Below are 23765 nucleotides of genomic sequence, written 5' to 3'. Positions count from 1 at the left end.
CTCGATGAAGGCATGAGTTTTATCACTAATTGTAATAATTGCAAGAAAGGAAAGTAATAACAAAATTCCATTTCTGATCAATAGTACTCTTTGTCTAAGTAAAATATTCCAGGTCTTGCCATTTCAGACTGGAAACTATCATATATCATGAGTCAGCCAATATATAGAAAGAATTCATGTCTGTAGAAGTTTGGGGCTGTGCCATAAGGTACAGCTCCCACATCATCTTTCTCTGGAAGACCTAGACAATGTCCATTTATGAGTACAGTCACTATTTGTGCTTTACCAGGCCCCAGTGAAGAGCACAGCTGAAAAAATGACAGGATACATGTGGAAACTGCCCTTCTGAAATTCAGATGTCCTTATGAACTTTTATACTTAATGGATTGCAGCACAGAAAAAATAATAAGAATCACCACAACACAATCAAGGCAAATTACAGTCAATGAGTCTGAGACCAGTGGCAAACTGACACTCTCCCAGGATACTGATTATGACTCATAAAGGTAAAGTAGAAGAAAGGCTGAGGCTGAGGCTGCCCAGATGCTAAACTCTGCCGGGTACTGGTGAGCATGAGCTCTTCCTTCAGCTAGCCTTGTCGCTTCATGTGACCAACACTCACCATTCTTGCAGAGCAGAATAGCTAGAAAATCCTGAGAAGAGGAATTGACGAAGAGCAAGAGGCTGGGGGCATGTGCTGTCACAAAACTCAGTGTGATGGTTTCCTTGGATGGAGCTGTATCTGTGTAGATAGCTGATGATGAGAGGCTTGTGTTCTTGGTCACCGGGTATGGCTCCTGAAACATGTATGTAACTGAGCTGCCAGAATCAAAATGAGCTGAAATCTCTGTAAAAGAAGACAAGAGAACATGCTTTCAATCTCTTAGTCAGCTATTTGGGGTAGCTATAATGCCTGTCCTTTGATGTGTGCACCAAGCACTGTGTGAGGACTGTTAAAAAAGACAGTTTTTCTCATTTATTTTAATTTAAAATAGAAACAAGATTGTTTTACATGTCAATCCCAGTTCCCTTTCCCTCCCCTCCTCCCTAGCATCTTAATAATTTTGAGGAGGCTCAAATCTATTCTTGTGTATATGTTCTCATGTATGGATGAGGGTTCACAATGGAGACTAAATGTGGTACATCTTCCCCTTTCTCTCTGCTTAATTTTTTGAGACACTGAACCTGGAGCTCATGGACTGGCTAGAATGACTGGCCAGTGAACTGAGAACTCTTATCATCTCACCTCCTCTAGAGATACATCTTGTTTTCTACGAGGACACTGGGGATCCACATTCAGATTCTCATGCTTGTGGGGAAAGCACTTTGCTGAGAGCCATTTGTCCAGCCCTTTGTGTCCTTTGTAACTGCAAATGTGGCTGCACAGGTTAATTACAAATTAACCCTTTTTCTGTATCACCATGTTATTCAGCAAGATGGTCTTTTTAAAGCTCTGAGGAGCATTGAGAAGCAGAGTCTGCACTCATGGAACCTTTGTTGCAAGACAGCATCACCTGGGGCTTGGCAGATGGCTCACATGGTAGAGTGTTGGCTGCACAACTGGGAGAATGTGACTTTGGATCTGCAATATCTACATAAAAGATAGGTGTGCTGGTGTGCATATGTAACACCAGTTCTGGAAGAACCTTATTGTTCATTGGATAGTGTAGAAATTGGTAAATGCCACATTTGAGAAGAGATCTTGTCCCAAAATATAATATATGGAGAGCAACTGTGGAAGATAACTGCTATTGACCTCTGGCCTCCATACAGATGTGAATGCACACATGATCAAACACACATAATCACATACACATGCACACACATACTGCAAACACACAAAAACAAAGAAAAAGAAGATAATTTAATCTATGTTTTTCTCATTTATTTTATGAGAAATAAAATCATCATAGTTGCCTTCAAGAAAAATGTCATGTTATTGACTGTATGTCTGTAAACAAGTTAAATTTGTTATAATACTTATTCTTCCAGAGTCCAGGTTGCTCTTGAGCTAAGTTTAAGTCTCGTCTTTTTATACTGAGGGGTAAAGGCAGGATCACCTTTTATAGCAACACTTCTTAGAACTGTGAGCACACATATGACTGGAAACTGTGTGGTAAACTTGAGTTCCTATGGATATGATAGGTTTCTTTTCTTCCAAAATGAAGGATGCCCGTGTTCCCAATCCTCCACATTCCCTGGCTACGTTTGGGGCACTGAGAACATACCAAACTTGTGTTTGCTTCCTAATGTTCTTGCCATTTTTTTTCTGCATTGATAAAATTCTGTTAAGAGTCTATAGTGTGCCACCTAATTAATGCTACATGTTCATGCATATTGTCTGGCAGACAGGGACTAGTAAACTATTTCATGAAAGGTTCAGAAATAATGTCTGGCTTTTATCAAGCAAGTTATATGAGAGCATCTTACATTAAAAACAGGAAGCCAACATTTAGGGCCATGAAGACATTGACTCATGGTCTGGTTGATGTAAGTGTCTTCCTTGGGAACTTATGTAGTCTTTTGACGTACTCTTGGCTAGTTGACAGAATAAAAGCTTCTCTTTGATGTTTGTGTGTATATTCAAATATATATGTGATTCAGAGTGTATGAAAAGCATACTAGAGATAGGTATATACAATATGATTTTTCTTCCCTTTAAGATAATAAATTAAAAATAGAAAAACTTTTATAATTAGACATGCCATACAAAATTGATGTTCTTTTTCTTCTTCTGAACCAGGTTTTAATTATTTCTACTGTTTAGTCATTGTTTGTTTCAGTATAAAGCTAAATTCAACAATATGGGTAGGTGCTGTTACTCATCCATTTTCTTCTGTTTTATGACAGGAACTAAAGGTGTTGGAATGGGTTTAGTTTTCCCATAGATTACTTAGAAATAAAATCTAGAGCATATTCAGTGAATTTTAACTTTTATTGTTATTTTAACTTCAGATCGTATAACATTGCAAAACAGAGTAAAAGCCAGACTTTAGGGAGAATTTATATGCTGGGTGCAGTATTCACTGAGTGCTAAACATGATCCCATCTATAAAACTTCTGCACTTCCCACACATTACAAATGTGTACATCAAGGAAGTCTGAGATTAAATACATGACTACTGTCTCAGATAGACAATGGTAAATTAATGAGAACCTGAACCCAGTCTATTTCTGCAGAGCCCCAGCAATAGATGAATTAAATAAAAGAAGACAGTGTTTACAATGGAAACTATTGCAATGACTAAAACTTATGCATACAAATATTTATGACATGTACAGGGATGCTTATGTGATGAAATAAGGGAAGCCTGTGACATAAGTAAAACACATACCATGATCTCCGATTTTATTTGTTCATTTTATAAATGATTTTCTGTGTTGTTAAGTTAGGTTTAGATTTCTAGATTTGTACACCAGTTTCCAAATTTTTTATGTAGCAAATTTAGCAATGAAAACATTTAAGTGGTAGAATTGTTTATTCAGTCAACAATAGAAGAGAGCTAAAGGCAAAGAAGTACACATTGATAAATGATGCTCAGGCATGTTTTGATTGATATTAACAAATAAAAGAATCATGCCAAGGCTGTCTAGGTGGCTCAGAGGATAAAGATGCTTGCAGCCAACTGAGTTCAGTCACTAGGACCATATGGTAAAATGAAAGAAGCTATGCCTAAAAGTTGTTCTCTGACCACACATGTGCCCTGGCATGCTGGAAAACATACAGAGAGGCAGGAAGGAAAAGCGAGACAGACAGACAGAGAGAGAGAGAGAGAGAGAGAGAGAGAGAGAGAGAGAGAGAGAGAATAAGATAAATAATAATTTGGAAAATAAATGATAGAATCGTATAAATCCCAAACTTACAACAAATATAAAAGTTATCTCCAAATGTAACAAGGTCCTCAATTCAAAAACTAAAACTGTAGAATTGTTGGAAGAATCATAGGTACAATTTTTTATATCCTTGAACCCACTAATTACTTCTCACGATGACAGTAAATGTAGAAGCAATAAAAGGAAAGAAAGATAAATTAAGTTCCATCAGAATGTAGGAACTTTCTTTTCAAAAGATATACTGAAGACTGGGAAAAGAAAACCCATAGAATGGGAGGATAAATTTGCCAATTATATTTTATAAGGAACATATATTCAGAAGAAAGAAAAATTGCAAAAGGGCAATGAGAATAAAATTCTGCAAAAGATTTGAATATGCAGTTATTCAAAATGACATAGAAATGAATGGTAGTTATTTGAAAGAATTTTAGCATGACTAGTCATTAAATATGAGAAAGTCAGAGCCAAAGTATGGCACCAATTCCTATATGGTAGGATGTGTGCTATAAGATAGACATACAATAACAGGTGTGTGAGAGAGCAGAAAAAGTAGAACTCTTGTGCACTTCTGGTAAGAAAGGAAAATCAGCAACCCACTTTAAAAAACAATTTGGTAGTTCCTCAAGACATAAACATGGGGCCAGCAAGCTGATTCTGCAGGTAAGTGCACTTGTCACTAACCAAGTTTAGTGACCTGAGTTTTATTCTCTGCTATAAAGTGATGTTGGGGCCAAAGAGAATAAAGCCCTATGTATCTCCAAAAAAGGGCAGACCCACTGACTTGGTCAAAAATGAAAGTCTAGGCTCAGCTCAAGCAGGATCCTAGGAGGATTTCTATTGGACTGATCAAAACTCATGCTAGGAAACCTGTAAAATGGTTTTCTACAATCAGCAATGGCTAGTTTCCTTGACATGTACTGGTAGTTACCTATGAAAGTCCAAAGTTAACTTCCTGCCTCCCTGGTACCTAAGCACATACCTGTTAGGCATTTCAAATCCTACAGTAGAATCCTGACCCACTGGCCCATCTTACCTCCTCCACTATGCTACCTCCCAGATTATTTCAGATTACAAAACTAGCAAGCTCCTCACTGCTGACCCAACCCCTGCTTCTCTGTTTCCCTTGCTATTCTCTGCCATTTTCTTCCACTTCTCTTGGCCACTTCTAAAATCCTGCAGGAGAAAGAGCCCTGGACCTTGCCAGTCCTCTGCTTTTTTCCCCTTCTGTTCTGAGCTCTTCCCAATGCCTCTGTCTTTTATCTCTCTCATACCTACAATAAATAAAAGTATGCTCCCCATGGTGTAGCCTTTCCATGGTTTCCTCGTCGTGCCATCAGTTACAGGTAGAAGAAGAAAAACCCAGTTATGAAAGTTGTTGCTTGACATCTACAGGACCACATGGCACACATGTGCCCTAACAGCTTCACATGCTCAAATAAATAAATAAATAAATAAATAAATAAATAAATAAATAAAATGCAAAATCAAAAATTAATAAATCATGTGACATCCCCAAGCATGCACATGAGTTTCAGTAGTTTTGTTCAGGAGCATCAAGAAATGGAGAGAGGGCAGTATCCACTGACTGACAAACAGGCAAGCACAGTAGGAGTAGCCACAAAAACACTTTGGCAATGGAAAGTAAATTGGCCATGACATGTATGAAGTGACATTATCTAATGGGAGAAAGGTGATTAAAAAAAGCACCATGTATTAGGGGTCCTTTATATGAGAGTTCCAGCCTAGGCAAACCCACAGAGACAGAAAGAGTACTGGCATCTAAGGAGGTAGAATGCTGCTAGTGGCCATGAGAGTTTGAGATGGCTGACAAGGAAGACAATCTGAAACTGGGTAAGGAAGTGTATGAATGAAAGCAACAGAAAACCGGACGGCATACACCTTAGCAGGGGATTTCTTTCCATTTGAAATGTGTCTAACTAAAAGACTAACGATGAATAAATGTTTTTAAAGGCAAGATAGCAAAAAGCTTCATACCTGGAAGGGTATTTCTGTCATATTTTATTCAAAATAAAATAAGAATCACAAATGAGAACAAGCCCTAAAGCAAAACAGAAATCAGATAAATCAAAGGTCCCCAGCTCTGAGAGTGACTGACTTTCATGTAACCTCTGCTGGAGAGATACCTAAGTGCTCTTCCTCTTCCACAGGACCTTATTTTAGCTCCTGGCATCCATGTCAGACAACTAACAAACACCTGTATCCCCAGTTCCAAGAATCTTAGTCTCTTCTGGTGTCCTTGGACTCCAGCACACACATGGCATTAATGCACACAATCATATACAAAAATAAAAATAAAATAAATCTTTACAAACAAAGCAAGATGGTAGAGCCTGTCAGAAAGGAGCTGAGCCACTGGTGACATGACTCTGAAAAGATCCTGGGATCCCCACACCCCATCTCTCAATTCTGCTCCACAGAAGCTGTAAGAAATAGATATTTCTCTGCCACACTCATCTATGATGCCCCATGTCAATATGGACACAAAAGCAATAGAGCCAAGGAAATGTGGGATGAAATGTCTCAAATTATATGCCCATTTCTTCCTTATTATAGCACTATAAGTAACAGGAAATAAATGATTTGGCCCAGGACTGGGAAATGAGCACATGTCCTTAATTCCATTACTTGATATCCCACATGTTTAAAAATCTCAACTCTGACAACAGGAGGTTGCAATGAAAAGCAGGGAAGAGCACACTAACCAGAGAGAATTCTTTTTCAGGGTTCTCTCTTAGCACATGGCTCTCCTTTTCAGTTCCAAAAGACATTTCCAGGGGCAATTTTAAAGATAAATATTTGGTGAAGAGAGACATATTACATGCAAGGAATAATGTAATTTCAATGAAGAGATAGAAACAGGAAATGGCAGCTTAGGTAAGATCCTGAAAAGGCTAAGAAACACACAGTTGCTTATTTAACTAATGAATCAAAATGAGAAACAGTATGTTTTAACAGACAAGAACCAACAGTTGTGGCAGTATTAACAGAGAAGAATGAATACAAATGTTGCAGAAAGGGGAACACAAAACAATGAGACTAAAGCTAGAGGTTGGTTTAAGGGATATTTGAATGATATTGCTTGAGAGATGAAGGTAGGACCACTGATCAAGTTTGCCCTTCCCATCAGGAGATTTTGACATAGATGCTACAGGACACTGCTTGTATACTTTGGTCTCATGACTGTTTCCCTGCTTAGGCATGTTCTTCTTGCTGTAATGGGGCCATTCTTAAATTTGCAGAAATTGTTAGCAGAGTTTTCCCCAGGTGAAAACTGAGAACACTTTTGTCTTCAAATTAGTTTAAATGTGTTTGTTATACATGATGTCTTTGACATTTTTCTTTTCGTTAGATTGACACAGGTCAGGGTAAACCAGCAAGAGGGAACATCAACTGAGAAAATTCCTCCATCATATTGGCCCTTGGCCAAGCCTTTAAGGGCATTTTCTTGATTAATGATTGATGTAGCAAGTCCCAGCCTACTCTGGGAAGTGCTGCCCCTTGGCAAGTGGTCCTGGATTATCCAAGGAAGTAGGCTAAGCAAGCCATGGGGACCAGGCCAGTACACACTATTCCTTTTTCTCTTTGCTTCAGTTCCTGCTGACTCCAGGTACCTGCCTTTGGTTACTGCCTTGCTTCCTGATGATGGACTGTGTGTGACCTATAAGCCAGATAAGCTCTCTGCTTTCCAGGTTATTTTGGTCATAGCACTTATCATAGCAAAAGACTGTCAACTCAATCAGAAGTCAGGAGCTGGTTGATACAAAGTTGCTGGGGTAAATGTAAATATGCTGTTTGGGGGAGGACTGTGAAATGGATTTGGTGCTCTGAGGTTGAAAAGCCATTGTGTGCCATAGTCTACTGGGGTACTCTGTATGAATTTGAACCATAATGTCAAGAACAGAGTAGATGATGGAGGCCTAGCCTGATAAGTTTCAGAGGAAAGAATAGACTCTATTAGGATTGTTTGTGTAATATTTTGTATTCACAATCTTTGAAGGGGAAACTTGTGCTTCACTGAGTCAATAGATGCTGGTCAGTGGAGATGAGGTATCAGCTGTCATTAATAAGACAGCAGCATCACTGAGGCAAAATCTTCAGGAAAGTGCTTGCTCAGTGTTAGCACACCAAACTTGGTAATGTCTAACAATCTTCTGGATGGTACTGGTTTTGGTGGTATTAAACTGCAGTTCTGAAGGTATCATAGTGAGAAGTTGAAGCATAGCCTCATAAGAGGCAATAGATGAGGATATAGCCCTGGTTACAACAGAAATCCCAGGGTTGCAGGGTCATGGGTAGAAGCAGAATTTGGGTACCATGTGGTAGTGTCAGAGTCACAAAGGACTGGCCAAGAAGCCATTGGTAAAGGTAGAGATCCCATCATATTAGTGATGCCGGGACTGTGAGACAACAGCCATGGTCAATAGCAGTTGTGGCTTGGAGCTGACCTGACTGTAAGAGAGTGTGTACTGGAGACAGCAGAGCCAGAGAAGTGGAGCTGGCCAGGGCCTCAGGATCCCAGATCACAAGTGGGTACCAATGCCAAGCACTCAACTTTTACACTAAGTTTAGTTTTGCTTTGGTTTGGTTGTGACTGTGTTCTGGTTCCCCCATCCTCAAATGAGAAAGGATGTTACTTATTTTTTATATTAGAGGAAGAAACCCTTGAGAGGCTTTTAGAGAGTCCAGATATTTAAAATGACTGAACTTTTAAAAATGCTTAAAAATTTAAAAACTGTGGTATAGAGGAAGCTGTGGCCATGCCTACCTAGGGGCTGGCTACAGGTGTACCTAACCACGCTTGCCAGTGAGTGGTCAGGGTGATGTAGAGCGATACTGCGTTTTCGCTTTTGGTTTCACTTTTGGGCTTGCTGTACAGACCACTGCCACGCCAGCTGGCTAGGTTGCTCTGTAAGTAAGGCTTTTCCCTATTAAATACCCTTATATTTCCACTTGGCTCCATATTGGTAATTTCCCACTATATCTGGTGTCCCTATTCAAATTAAACCAATGCTGGATTTAGAGGTGGATTTGGCTTTCCTCCTCTAAAATCCAAGCACGTTATTTAACTAAACTTTAGTGTTTCTGTATTGTATCAAGAAGCCAATTGATGTAATACAGAATAAAAGAAAAAATTGGGGACTATCTTTGTCTCTTCTTGGATATTTCTCTCAAGGTATATACCCTCTCATAATTGTTATGCTCTCATGGTTGCATTCCCCAGCATGTGTACATACACAAGCAAATATTTCTCTGCTAACTGTTTATGTTTGAGTCCCACACAGCCAATGAAGACCTGCCTGACAGCAATCCCTGGACACCCTGGAAAGAAAATGGGCCACACCTCCTCAACTGCACTGGATCCAACTTGCTCCATTTCAACGGACACTCTGGCCAAAGCTTTGGATACTGACTTCAATCAAGTTGAGGATTTCAAGCGAGATCTTCTATCAAGAGAATCCCATCTAAAATGGACTGGATACAATACATTCAAGACTTTTATTACACTAATATTTTCTTCCTACAGGATCCCACATGAATATCATCGTCCCATTTCAGCAGGAAGTAACTTGGAGGATGCTATGCCCCCTTTCCCCATTGTTGTCACTTAGGATAATGTATATACCTAGTTAGGGATAGCTTCCTATTGTTTATGGTTGGGATTGGAAGGAGGTGTTCAGGCTTGGATACCTCTCTCAGATGAATTTAGGGTTTAGTTAACATAGATAGTTAGGATGTGACATAAGCAGATTGTTGTATCTTCTTATATTTTACCTTTATGATTGTTAATTTTGGATACTTTACACTGTTAAGTTTTAATCCTCTTTCAGACTAAAAGGGGAATTGTAGGGGAAGCTGTAGCCAAGCCTACTTAGGGGCTGGCTACAGGTGTACCTAACCATGCTTGCGAGGGCGTGGTCAGGGTGACTGAGAGCAACACTGCGTTTTTGCTTTTGGTTTCACTTTTGGGCTTGCTGTACAGACCGCTGCTATGCCAGCTGGCTAGGTTGATCTGTAAGTAAGGCTTTTCCCTATTAAATACCCTTATATTTCCACTTGGCTCCATATTGGTAAATTCCCACTATACTGTGGGGCTTTTAAAAGTTGGATAATATTGATATTAATATGAGATCCCAGAGGCAAACAATAAAGGAAAGGTTATGGTTCAGTAGTAAGATATTGGTATGTCAAGTTGACAAGGGGACAACTGTCCTGGTTAATTTTTGTCAACTTGACACAAGCCAGGGTGATCTTGGAAGAGGGAACTTAAATTAGCAAATGCCTCTATCAGACTGGCATGCAGGAAAATCTGTGTGGTCATTTTCTTTATTAATGATTAATATGGGGTGGGATGGCACAGCCCACTACAGACAAGGACAAGAAACTCCTAGGCAAGAGATCCTGGGTTGTACAAGGACATGGGCAGAGCAAGCCATGAGGGGTAAGGTTGTAAGCAGCAATTCTTTGTAGATTTTACTTTGTCTTCTGCCTCCAATTTCTTCCTGGAGTACCTGCATTGCCTTACTCTGATTTTGAACTGTGACCTGTAAGCCAAATAAACACTTTCCTCCCCTAGTCATTTTTGGCATGGCATTTTCACAGCAATAAAAAGCAAATTAAGCCACATATAAAATGTATTTTTATTACAACTCCTTCCATTCTCACATATTCCCTCCTAACTACGTGCTATTTATTTATTGAGTCCAGTTAATGATGGCTTTATTGGCATGAATGTAAGACCAATCAAGGGAGCATGGGCACAGTAAAAGTGGTCATAACCCTAAAGAAAGCCAACTCTTCCTCAACAAATCAACTGTCAATATGTTGTCAGCGAGGGGCTGGGACTCTTGAGTCCCTACAAATTCCATGTTGGAACATTGAGTAGATTGATCTTTTGCAGTCCATGTGTAATCAAGTACAACTTCTAAAATTTCATTATCCATTATCTATAAAAGTTTTGTGACAAGCAAGATATCTCGGTAGGTGAAAAGCACTTTTTCACCATCCCTGAGGATCTGAGTTTGAACTGTGGACCCACATGGTAGAATGAGAGCATCAATGGCCACAAGTTATTCTCTAATGTCCAAATGTGTGTTGTAGCACATATAGTCCCTCAACAAAATAAATAAATACAATAGAAAATCTTAGGTTCATCTTCCGTGCAGAGCTATTGGTTGGGGCTGTTTTATTTATTCCAAACTCTGATGCATGGCTTAACACTTGCTGGTCCTAATATTTGTTCCAATATTTTGTTTTCCCAAAGAATTTATTGTGCATCTTGACAGTAACATGCAAATGATCCCAACTAGCTGCAAAGAAGGTCAGAATGAATCAGGGGAGAAGTTAAATTATAGACTCCTTCAAGGAAAACACTGGGTGCTTGCTTTTCTCTTCAACTTGATTAAGCTGGATCAAATAAATAATTGCTTGATGGAAGATCTTGAAAAATATTTTTAAAGGATCAAGAGAAGACTTTTTTGTTCTGGTACTTAGAGTTTGATCCTCAAAGCCCAAGTTTAAAAAAATAATAACTAGCAAATTAGTGGCTGAAATCTCAATGTCAGGGATCCAGAGTCTGGCAGATACCCATAGCTTGCTGACCAGTCAGCCTGGTTCATTGGAGATTCTAGAGCAGTGAGAGACTCTGCCTCAAAATACAAGGTATATGCCAGCTGCAGAGCATGTGCTCATTTGTTCAATGGTCTGTACATTGATGCACATCCCACATAGATAGGAATACAGACACACACACACACACACACACACACACACACACACACACACACACCAAAAAGAACAGTGTCTTTATGAATAGGTAAGTGCCATATAGAATTACAGGGTCCTGCAGAAGTTAAAATATTTCATTTTAAAGTAAATACTGTTATTTGAACATTGCTTATATTGGGTACTCAAAAAACTTCTTTCTTGTAAATAAAAGTTAAAAAATTATAAAGTTTATAAGGAACATTTTTTTATTTATTGACATGTATTCTTCCAAAAACTTAAAGATGGCATAAATGTTTCTATAAACTTACTATGCCCTTGACTGTGTGGTCTTCTGATACATTTTCTTATTGAGGTACTGGAACTTAAAATGTTAGTAAGTGGTCAGCTTCTGGTCCTCAACTATTTCCTCAACTTGGAAGATGTGTCCATTTTCAACTATAACTAAGCACAACTGCACTGCTAGCAAGCACACAACTCCAATACTATGACAGAGGATATGGTCATGTTGATGAGGTAAGCAAAGACTAAATATGGGAAAACGTGAGAATACAAGATCTGGCTTGAGGACATGGACAATGTTGGTTTGATCATTGCCACACACTGACACAATGGTGGAGAATGCCTTAAAGGCATCGGTATCATTGGATTGACCATGCCATGTGGGTACTGGAACATCACAAACAAGAGCAATGCTATGAATTGCCTCAGGTGTGGTTTTACTGGCTGTGGTATGTGTATGCTACTGGACTGGACACAGTAGTGGCACGTATGAACAGCTTACCTTTCTGGCAAAAAGGTCCTTCATATGGTGAGTTGGTACAGTCACAGGAGTAGCCACTGTGTTTTTCCACACACTTGCCCCCATTGTGGCAGTTGCTTCCATAGCTGCTGCAATGACCTGGGCAGCCAGGTCTGACTCCAGAGGTGACCTTTGCCCTCTCTTCCAGGTCTACTTTCTGCCCATTCAAGTGTAAAGAGCGGATGCATCCAAGAAACCCTTTCTGTCTTGATGACGTTCCTCCTAAGGGTGAAAAATAAGAGGGAAAACAAGAAAGGTGTCATAGCTATATTTCATAGATATAACTGGTAGATCACAGAACCTCAAACAGTCCATTCTTCCAGAAGTCAGACCACATTCTGCTGTGGGATCTCTCCCTGGACAGAATGGGATCACCTGCTCTGACCATGCAGCTCTTCCTCTTCCCTTTTTTGCTGCAGACAAGGTGTGCTCCTTCCTTACTGCCAGGACCCTAGTGGGGCTTGAGTTAACACTGAATGCTAAAGATGACATAAACCATGTAGATCGGGGCATTTGGTGTAGGATTAATCCCATCTTCTTGAAAATATGTAAGATCCAGATGACTCCCTTTTGTTCTTTGGAGCTAAGAGCTCCTCACTCTCATTTTTGAACCTGTCTGGCTTTTGTTATCTTGGTGCTAATTACTCTCTGAAGGGAGCTCATCTACAGAGTAATTTCATTTCATTTTCATTTCTGTCAACATGCAACATTGTGTTACTTAAGAGCATCATCTTTGGGGTAGCACTTAACTGGGGTGATACTGTCAATACTCCTGAACTTCTTTTTAAGATCCCAGTGAGAGAAAGGAATTTAAAGAAACTAGAAGTCGGAGCTGTGGATGTAATTGTTGGTAGAGTGCTTGCATGGAATGCATGAAGCTCTGATTCAATTGTTAGCACCACTGAAAATATTAGCATGGTAGTGCACATAATAATCTCAGCCCTCAGGATGTGAAAGCTGCCCAGGATCAGAAGTTAAAGTCATCTTTGACTACTTTGCAAGTTCAAGGCCAGCTTACAAACTATCAGACACTGTTTCAAAGAAAAACATGCCCAGATACATAGTTCTTCTTAGATGCTTAAGAAGGAAGGTTCACACGACCATGGTCTCTGCATGTAAATAAAATATGGATTTTTTAATGCAGACTATAGTGTGTTTAATCTGAAATAAAAGCCACAGAGTCAGATTGTGCCTCCTGGCAAATTTCAAAGAGAGCTGTCAGGTAAACAAAAGAGACAAAATGCAACATACTCCTTTATGCCTATGTAGTACAGGGCTGTGCAATTGAAGAAGAAAAGACCTTAATTTCACTCACTCACTAGCTCTATTAAGCACTGAATTGTTTATGAATCAGCTATTCCATTTATCATTTCACTTTTTTATAGCAAAGTTTACTGCAGATCATAGAGTATACCCTCTGTAAAGTTACCACTGCCCCCGGGCCCTTCTCTTGAGTGTTCATCTACTGCCTAGAGTCAGTATGTACATTATACATTATCTGCTTATTGATCTTAGAGTTGATCTATAAAATGCTATTTAGCTGATAATATTTTTCCACTTAAATTGAGACTTGGGCTGTAATCTAATTATTATAGGGAGATGTCAGAACAGTGTCAGGAGAGACTTCAATACCCCCCTTGGCATTAAGCATATTTAAACTTCCTCATTGCTTTGTTCACAGAGAAAACACAGCTCTTCCAAATTGTAAGACAAATGAGTGCTAAGAGACAAGAAGCTGGAAAGCACAGCTAAATCCCATTAGCCTGTATGTGTGCTGTGCTGAAAATTCTGAGTGATCCCACAAGAGGCAGAGGCCCATTCTAGCTTTAGAGAACAGGCATTTAGTGTCCAACCCTTGAGCTCAAGGTTATATCATAGATGAGTGGAGAGTAAATACAAGTTTTTGAGGTCTCCCTACTCCTTAATGTACTAATGAAAAATAGAAAGAGGAGGAGGAGGAGGGAAGAGAAAAACAAGGAAGGAGGAGAAGCAGGAAAAAATACTGAGGGTAGAAACTACACTTCATTATTGTCTGTGTTTATAGGCTGCCTTAACTGAGACTTATTCTTAATTAACAGCCTATGCTACAACTCTATTTAATTTTGTCTAGAAAGTAACTACACATGCAAGTATTCTTATGAAAAAAGATAAGATAGGCATTCAAAATTTGCCATTTTGGAAAAGAAATATAAATGTAAACAAGGAAAATAAAATTGTAAGTTGAGACTGTGGAGATAGGTCAGTGAGTAAAGTGCTTGCCTCACAAACATAGAGGCCTGAGTTTGATCTTCAGGACTTATGAAAAAGCTAGGTGATGAGTTCATGCCCATAATCACAGTGTTGTAAGATGTGGGGTGGAGACAGGCAGATCTGTGGGAAACTAGAGTGTAGTTGGTTAGAAATTTACCTTCCTTGATCCATCCCAAGTATGGATGTATGAATGAGAGCAGCTCCTTAAGATCATGTTTGCTTGTTTGCTCCCCATTTGGTTGGTGAAACTGTTTGGATTAAGAGGTATGGCATTGTTGGAGAAGGTGTGTCACTTGAGGCCAGCTTTGAGGTTTCAAAATTATATGCTATCCCCAGTTAGGTCTCTTTGCCTCATGATTATCTATCAAGTCCTAAGCTCTCAGGTACTGCCCCAGTGCTATGCCTGCCTGATTGTTGCCATGCCCCCTTCATGATTGTCACAGACTCTTTCCATGTGTAACTACAGACATAGTCTAAGCATGTACTATGTCATCATGTATTATCACAGGAATAGAAAAGTAAATAAGATACCTGTTACCAGATCAGTAAACACATGAGACACTGCTTGAATTCAACAACTAAAAAAGAAAACACTCCTGAGGCACAAGGCTAGTCTCTTATTTTGAAATAATGAAAAAAACTTGACTTTGCTTCCAATTGTGATGAGAATTCAGGCCAAGAGGCCAAACCTCAATTGCACTCTCTTGTCTGTTTCAATTTCGGTGAGTAAGTCTCCTTTAACCACAGATAAATCAATGGCTCATGCAAGCTGATCACAAAGAAAGGCTCATTATTTCTTTTTTGGTGGTTATATGCAATAAAGAGGGGAGGATTTATGGAGTCTAACACTTGGTTCTGTTTCTTTTACTCTGTAGTCTCTCCCCTTCGTGGATTTGAATAACTCTTCATATATCTTCTTAGTGTCATTTTTCTCCTAGCAGAGGTGGCAATTGCAAGATCTATTGCACATTTTCTTGTGTGTGTGGCTTAGTCAACAAGTTTATAAATGAAAGCATGGCTAGGGTGATTTCTCTGGTAACAATGCACCTCTCAATGTGGAGACATAGAAAACTTAGTGCAATTTTCCACAGACTGGAAGCCCAATCCCTTCCAGATGCTGACAGAGCACAATGACACACAGCATTGTACAACTGCCTTGCAGAGTAAACAAATATTGTGCTTTTATCAGGCTGCGTGTTGTTTTTCCAAAGGAGAAAAAAATATAGAATAGACTTTTTATTATAAGGAATATACAGACTAGACTACATGTTGGATAATTTTAAGAAGGTACATACCATCACAAAAATACACACATGTACACATCCATAAAGTTACACACACACACACACACATACACACACACACACACACACACACACACACACACACACACACACACACACACATATATATATATATAGAGCACATATATATATACACATATAGAGCACACAAACATAAGCACACATCACATGCACATTTAAATTGACATGCTCAGAAGACAACACAAACACATGTACCTACATACATGTACTTGCATACAGAGACAACACAAGCATGCATACATAAAAACACAAACACTTCTATACACATACATTTACATGCAATACAACATAGACACAACAGAGACAACACAAACAGGAAAAGAGAGAAAACACAAATACATGTCTAAACATACATGTGTAAGAACACAGAAAGACACAAATACACACATTGTTAGAGGACATCCTGCAAGAGTAAGTTGTCTCCTTCTACCCTATGGGTTCTGGGAATTAAACTCAGGTTGTCAGACTTGGCAAGTGCCTGTATCTGCTGATCCAATTTTTTTTTCATACCAAAGTTGCCAGTTTTTAAAAAGAAAAAAAAGTACTTGACAAATTCAAGTACGTCTTCCATTATAAATAACAAAAATAAGAACAAAATGTGATGTACCTGCTTCCTTGCTGGCTTCTTGCCCAGACCTCACCCAGATTTAGCAGGTTGCGTTATTGACTTTGCACACACATATTTCAGCCATCATTCTAATACATTTGTCACTTTGCATTTTTCATCTGACTTACGTACCTTTGTTAAGTAACTATTTTTTTCCAATTTATGACATTCCTTCCTAGAGATACTCATTAAGACCAAATGACATAAACAAAATTTGCACCATTCATGAGCCCCTCCCAAAGGCTATATGCAATTGTTGACTTTTACTCTTTAGGGGCCTGCCACCTAGCTTCCCAATAAATACACAGAGATAATTGTTACTTATGAACACCCAGTTTTAACGTTACTTGTTTCTACCCAGCTTTTCTAACTTAAATTATCCCATTTCTCTTTCATTATGTCTTGCCTCTGGGCTTTTTATTTTTATGTAATATATATGTGTATATATTTGTATATATATATATACATATATATATATATATATATATATATATATATATATATATATATGAAAGATTTCTTACTTGATGGCTGGGTGGGTGGCTGGGTGGCTGGCACTTGGCATCCCCCTCTCCTTCTCCTTTTTCATCCTTCTTGTTCTTCTCTTGAGCCTAGACTTCTCCTCTTATTTATTCTCTCTGACTGGCATTCTCACCTATCCCTCTCCTGCCTAGCTATTGGGCATTCAACGCTTCATTAAACCAATCAGGTGTTGTACAGAGATAAAGTAACACAGCTTTACAGCGTTAGACAAACGCAACATAAAAGAAGACACCACATCTTTGCATCATCAAACAAATATTCCACAGAGGAAATAAATGCAACACATCTTAAACCTATGTTCCACAGCAGCAATATAAGTAATAACAATTGTTAGAACAGGATATGATTGAACACTCTCCCCCACAAGATTCCTGTATGTGGTTTGGGAACTGGGAAGGATGCAGCTTTTGTGAGTTATCTTCCAGGCCAGAGTGACCTGTCAGTGAGGCAGCTACCTGACCCCACCATGTTCCTGTGAGCAAGCCTCATGCGTAGTCATATACGAAACCAGTGAACTCACTGTCTCAGTTAGCCAGACTTTAGGGGAATTGCTGATTTGGTTTCTGATTTTTGCCCTGTCTAGAGTGAATAGATGGTTGTTCACATCTCCAAGGGAAAATTCACACTGTTTACTATACAGTTAGAAGAGTGAAAACATGGCTTTATCGTTAGTTTTCAACCTTTCTTTACAGTCTGTCTCAATCTGTAAGTTCCTTAAGAATCAAACTAATTTCATCACCTTTAAGTAAACCCATTTCAGGCATGCTTGAGTTATACTACACATTTCTGAAGTTCATCTAATTATCAGTGAGAAAGGAAGTAGTATTGTTACCCTTCGCTCTGCACAACTTAAGAATGATCACCTTAGCTAGTAACAGGAGTCAGTCAAACTTTGTATGGCAGAACTGGGAAAGGGATCAGATCTGATGACAGGCAACACCACAGATGACTCTGAGCCCTGAATCTGTGAGCTAAGCTATTATACTGAAAAATCGAGGTTAATACCACAACAAAAAGAATCCACTTTCTCCTGCTTCTCTCTAGTCTTGTTTCCTGTACCAAGAAAGACACACACATGCATTTGTCCTTTTGGCCCTGACATTGATTTTTTTTTTTTTTTACAACAAAGAGCATTGATTGGATGGGGTAGCAGGAAGAAATTTGGTATTGCATGTTTTATTTGGCCTTGGTATCAGGTGGGCTCGTTAGGATGGTGGTTGCTGGGATTAAGTATGAATTAACTATTAATGCTAAGCCTGCCTTAGAAAACCAATTGACAAATATTCACTGACTCCAAAGAAATGCCTTTATACATTTGTCCCCTCCAACCACACACAAACCCAGGAAACTCCATTTTCCCACGTTCTCATTTTTAGCTCCTTTGCTGCCAGCACTGAATGGGCCAAATACAGCTCCCATTAAAAGAATAATACAGTAATCTTTTCCAGTATTTATGCTCATCTAATTATACCTCTTTCTCCCTCTTCTTTTCCCTTCTTCCTTTACCACATTGCATCCTTCCTTCCCCTCTTTTCTTCTATTCATCTCTTTATCTCCTATGTAAATTACTTTGCCTGAAGCCAGTAAATAGCCTACAGAATCTTAACATCTGTCATGCTAGAGCTTAATTGTTAATTTGGCAAATCTAGAATCATATAAGAAACAAGCCTGAGGCATGTGTAGGATGGAGTATCTATACTTGATAAATTGAGGTGGAAGACCCACCCTACATGTGGGTTGCACCATCCCATTGGCTGCTTTCCTGTACTGAATAAAAAGGGGAGGGAGATCTAAGCACCAGCAGGCATTTTCTCTGCTTCCTGACGAGGACTACAATGTGACCAGCTGTCTCAAACACCTACATGGAAGAAAGAAATAAGCAGAAGGAGGTCATGGCAGAAGGTGAGACTCACAGGCTCATCTACACCCATGTATACTGTACATTTGCAGCATATCTGGGAAGATGCCACACCCAGCAGGGAAAAGTTAGACTCTTCCCTTGCTGTTCTACACAAACAGGCATGAGGCATGCAGGCAGTAGTAGATTTGTCAGTTTTGATCTTCATTTCCATTCTATGGCAAAAAAATCATATACTTAATGCTAGGTATCTCTACCAAAGTCTCTTCCAGTATACTAACTCACAGAACAAGGATGAGGACAATAGTTCAGATCTCCAGTACTCATATAGTAGCTGGGAGGCATGTTATAGCAACCGACTGTAATCTATCACTTGGCAGACAAAGACAGCATTCTACAAGGGGAAAGCTAGGTAGCTACATCAGCCAAATAAGGGGTTGAGCAAGTGAGATTGACTGACCCAGTAATGCAATGGAAAGATATCAAGAAATATTCCTGATACCAAATATTCCTGCTAACACACATGCAAGCATGCATTCACACTACACACATATATGCATATGTAAAACTCACAAAACAGAAATAATGAAAATGTCAACAGTCCTGATTATACTTCAGCTACATATTACATAGTCAAAGCTACATTCTATAAAATTTCCCATATTCTACTAAATCAATGAATAGGACAAAATGTCCTTGTTTCAAATATCCCTAACTCTCATGGTGACAAAACAGTGTTGCGTTTCAGTATTGATTCTGGGAATCCATCAAGTAATGAGTCATTGATCAACACGTTTCATGCTGTCACGTTGAAATTACCAGGGCAGTGCCAGTAGGTGCATCCTATTTTAAAAGATGTGCTGCATCTGTATCTGGTGCACAGAAAGCACTCATGATCGCAGCAGAAGTCCAGTGATCAAAATGCAGCTGAACACTCTACTATGATTTACAATTCTCCCATGGATAAAGGTATCTGGGCAGACACATCCATACTGACACTTAAACCATACCATACTCAATCTATCCCAGTCAAGACAAACACTCCAACAAAGGCATTTTCTGCTACATGCCAAAGATAAGCATCTAATGGTTCCAAATTTCTGAGTGATGGAGGACACAGTTTTTCATTTGGACTAATATAACTGTGATGGTTAGTTTTGCTAATTTGACAAAATAGAGAATTAGCTGTCAAGGGAGTCTCATCGAGGAACTGTTCGAATTAGGATGGCCTGTGGGCATGTCTTTTGGAGATAACCTTGATGAAGTTAATTCATGTGATAGGACCTAGGTGCCACTATCCTTTGGCTTTAGTTGCTAGTCTATATAAAAGAGGAGGAGGTAAACTGAGAGTGAATATGCATGCATTCATTTGCTCTGTGTTCTTCAATGTGGATGTAAAGTATTGCTTCGAGTTCCTGTCTCTACTTTCCCTACTGATAGATTCTAACCCGGAACTACTGTAACCTGAATAAGCCCTTTCTTCTCTGTTCTTTTTGTTGGGAAATTTTATTCCAGAAACTCTACAGGAAATTAGGGCAATGACTAAGCAAAAACTTTCAATCATTCATTCACTGCACAGATGAAATACACAAAAATGGAAATGCTGTGTCTTCAATTGCCTTTGGCCAGATGACATTTGCAAACATAACTGTCACTGAACACTAAAGAGTTTCATGAAGATAAACTCAATAAACCTCAGTTATTCTAAGATGGGACTCACTGGAGAGAAGCCTAACAGAAGTGAGCATGCTCCATAGATTGATCTTGGCTACAACTCTATCAAGATGTTTCCCCCAGTCCCATCCACATGCTTACACAACTCACTGCATTTATGATCAATTTAAATATCTGGTGTTAAAAACTTGGCACAAACCACTGCTGCCTCTTTTCCCTTTTAAGTTGCACACATTTCATCTCATCTTTCCTCTTGTGATAGTTGTGTAGCTAAGATTGTGTAGAAACTATTCCTCCATCTTTAGATTCTGCTTCAGCCAGAAATATTCATAAATAGTGCCTCAAAATAAATTAGACTTTCACATGGAGTATAATTTATGGAAATTGTAAAATACTTGAACTGATTCCACCAAAAAGAAGATACTAAATCTTGATGAGTAGCAAACATCCTCCAAGAAATAAAATGTGATGTTTAAATAGAACTAAAACCTCAAAATAAATTTAAATTTTTTCAATGGTAAATCATATTACTTACAGGAGTTATTAATTAAGGAAAAGACCTGTAATCAAAAGAAGGTTTTTAATCACTTGATATTAGATTCTACTGGATGTACAAAACACAGCTAATGAAAATATACATATGGTGGGTGATAAAATGAAAATTTGATGTCCTCAAATTCTAGTATCTCTTCTTATTTAGCAAGCATGTTTTCAGCGATGATATTTTCAGATATAGAAATTACATTAGCCCACATATAAAGGAAGCAAATACAAAATGCACATGGAATGTACATGGAGTTATGTGGCTGGGGGTGAGCTATACAGAGTAGGTGTTGATAGAAAACAGTGCAAAGACTGGCCTTATATCAGTACTAGACTAGAATGTCAAAAATAGTCCCTCTTCCCCCCTCACACATATAATAATACATGTACATGCACAACCATACACACATAATACATACATGAATACATACATAAATACATACACACAAAGCATACACACACTCATTCTCACACACATGCACACATACACAAGTAACTTGAAAAGCAGTGACTTTTCTTAGTTCTATTTCTATCTCCACTATCAGGTGAGGTTACTTAAACAGAATTAGCTCCTCTGTGACTATTGATGGGGGAAATGAGGAAGGGAGCATGGAGGAAGAGATATAGGGAAATAAAAGAATGACCAAATTCAGTCTAAGGCTTTTGAATATACCCACTCCAAACATTGTCAGCGGCCACCTATTCAGAGATAACATTGGTGCTAATGCTGAGTCTCACAGAGGGAATGAGTAACATCTTACACTAGTTTGGGTTTCTATTACTGTGACTGAAAACAACTTGGAGAGGAACTGTGCTTTATTTTGATTACACTTCATTATCACAGCCAGTCACCAAATGAAGTAAGGGGAAGAACTCAAGCAGGGCAAGAATCTGGAAGCAGGAGCTAATGCAGAGACCATACAGAGGCTGCCTACAAGTATGCTTTATACTCATACTGAAGTTCTATAGAATCTAGGACCACAAGCACATCCGTGGCAGCATGCACAATAGCTGGTCCCCCTCAATTAAACCACTAATTAAGAAAATGCTCTACAGACTTCCCTACGGGCCAAATATATGGAGACATTTTCTCAGTTGAGAGTCCTCTTTCAAGTGACCCTAGCTGGTGTCATTCTGACATAAAACCAGCCAGCACACTCCCTAATTTCTACTCCTAAAAACTGAATTTCTTTAGTTTAGTAAAGCTATTTCATCACACTGTTAACAATAGTTATCAGGAGCGATGGACTGGAACCTCTGCCTATGCTGTAAATTTTTGTTACAATAACCCAAAACATAATACTCCATAGATGTCTGAAAACAATATATACAAAGAGAAATGGTAGCAAAACAGTCAAAGACAGCCACTAAATTTGTGAAGGAGTAGCACAAACTTTATTGTGATGATCTACAAAGCTAGAGTAAAACAATTTTTTTCTTTGGGTTTCCCTGTGTAACAGCCCTAGCTGTTCTGGAAGTAGCTCTGTAAATAGACCAGGTTGGCCTTGATCTCACAGAGATCTTCCTGTCTCTGTCCCTTGTGTGCTGAGATTAAAGGCGTGTATCACTGTCATCCAGTGGAATAAAACAATTAATAAATTAAACTAATAGTAAAAAATATATATATTTCATTTACTAGTTGTAAAATACTAGGAATTTTCCTTGAGCTAGGACACAAGGCTATCTTGTATGTATTTAGCACAAATATGCTCTATTATGTATCCTACCTACAAACAACTGGCTATTCAGCTGAAGTCGGAAATGGCCTTCCTCTGAGGTCTCCCTTGTGCTCCGTGGAAGGTTGTCCACCTGAAGGGAGGTCTCCTTGAGGTTTCTCTCAGCCCGGATATAATGCCATTGGTTGTCATTCAGAGGAGAAAGAGACTGGACCAGGAGTTCAACAGGGCCGTTCCCAACATCAATGGCAAATGTGACCTCAGAAGGAGCTGTTGCCAAACAAGAAAGAAGGATAAAGGTCATTGTCAGTGTGTCATAGGCACAAGCAGATTAAGGATGTTTAGGGAAAGGAATTATAAGTCTCTATCAATATCGTGAGGACATCACTGAACTCTCTGGAACACTTGGATCAGCATCAGCACTATCAACCTCTAAAGACTACAAACAAAAGTGTTCTATGCCCTGCCACTTCAGTTGTTCCTAGTTGTTCAATAGAGGCAGCAGGGACCAGGGACCAGGTACATTTGTGCCTGTTTGAATCTCTGCTGAAACTCTGTGTTCCCTTGGTCTATGTCATTTTTTCATATGTCCTACTGTATGCAAGAAGTAGCTAAGCATCTTCTTGCTGCAGAGAGAGGACTCATGCCCTTAGAACAACAATACCATTTGCCAGGATATTTAAGTCAATGCATGTGACCCAATAACTCATATTTCCATATCTAAAATTTCCAAAATCAGTCTGGAGAGAAGTCTCAATGGGTAAGACCATCTGTTGCTCTTGCAGAGAATCAGAGCTCAGTTCCTAACACTCAGATGGGACAGCCTAAATCTCCAGCTCTGGGGATATGATTGCTCTCTAGTGTCTACAGGTACCTAAATACAGGGATATATACCCATATATATACAAAC

The 23765-nt window shown here is 39.0% G+C and overlaps 1 protein-coding gene across 3 annotated transcripts in view; it reads right to left on the bottom strand.

The window, feature by feature from the left end:
* Cntnap5 (contactin associated protein family member 5) overlaps positions 1-23765 on the bottom strand; it is an 897862-nt gene that overhangs the window by 112517 nt on the left and 761580 nt on the right. For all 3 annotated transcript variants that reach the window (XM_035445443.1, XM_035445444.1, XM_035445445.1), the window contains exons 17-19: positions 22907-23125; positions 12362-12601; positions 623-847 (exon numbers count right to left, since the gene is read on the bottom strand). In XM_035445443.1, the coding sequence (XP_035301334.1) occupies positions 623-847; positions 12362-12601; positions 22907-23125 (684 nt within the window). The remainder of the gene's footprint in view (positions 1-622; positions 848-12361; positions 12602-22906; positions 23126-23765) is intronic.

The sequence above is a fragment of the Cricetulus griseus genome, chromosome 5, assembly GCF_003668045.3.
Source record: "Cricetulus griseus strain 17A/GY chromosome 5, alternate assembly CriGri-PICRH-1.0, whole genome shotgun sequence".
Lineage (NCBI taxonomy): Eukaryota > Metazoa > Chordata > Mammalia > Rodentia > Cricetidae > Cricetulus > Cricetulus griseus.
This window is presented reverse-complemented; position numbering and strand designations above follow the sequence as displayed.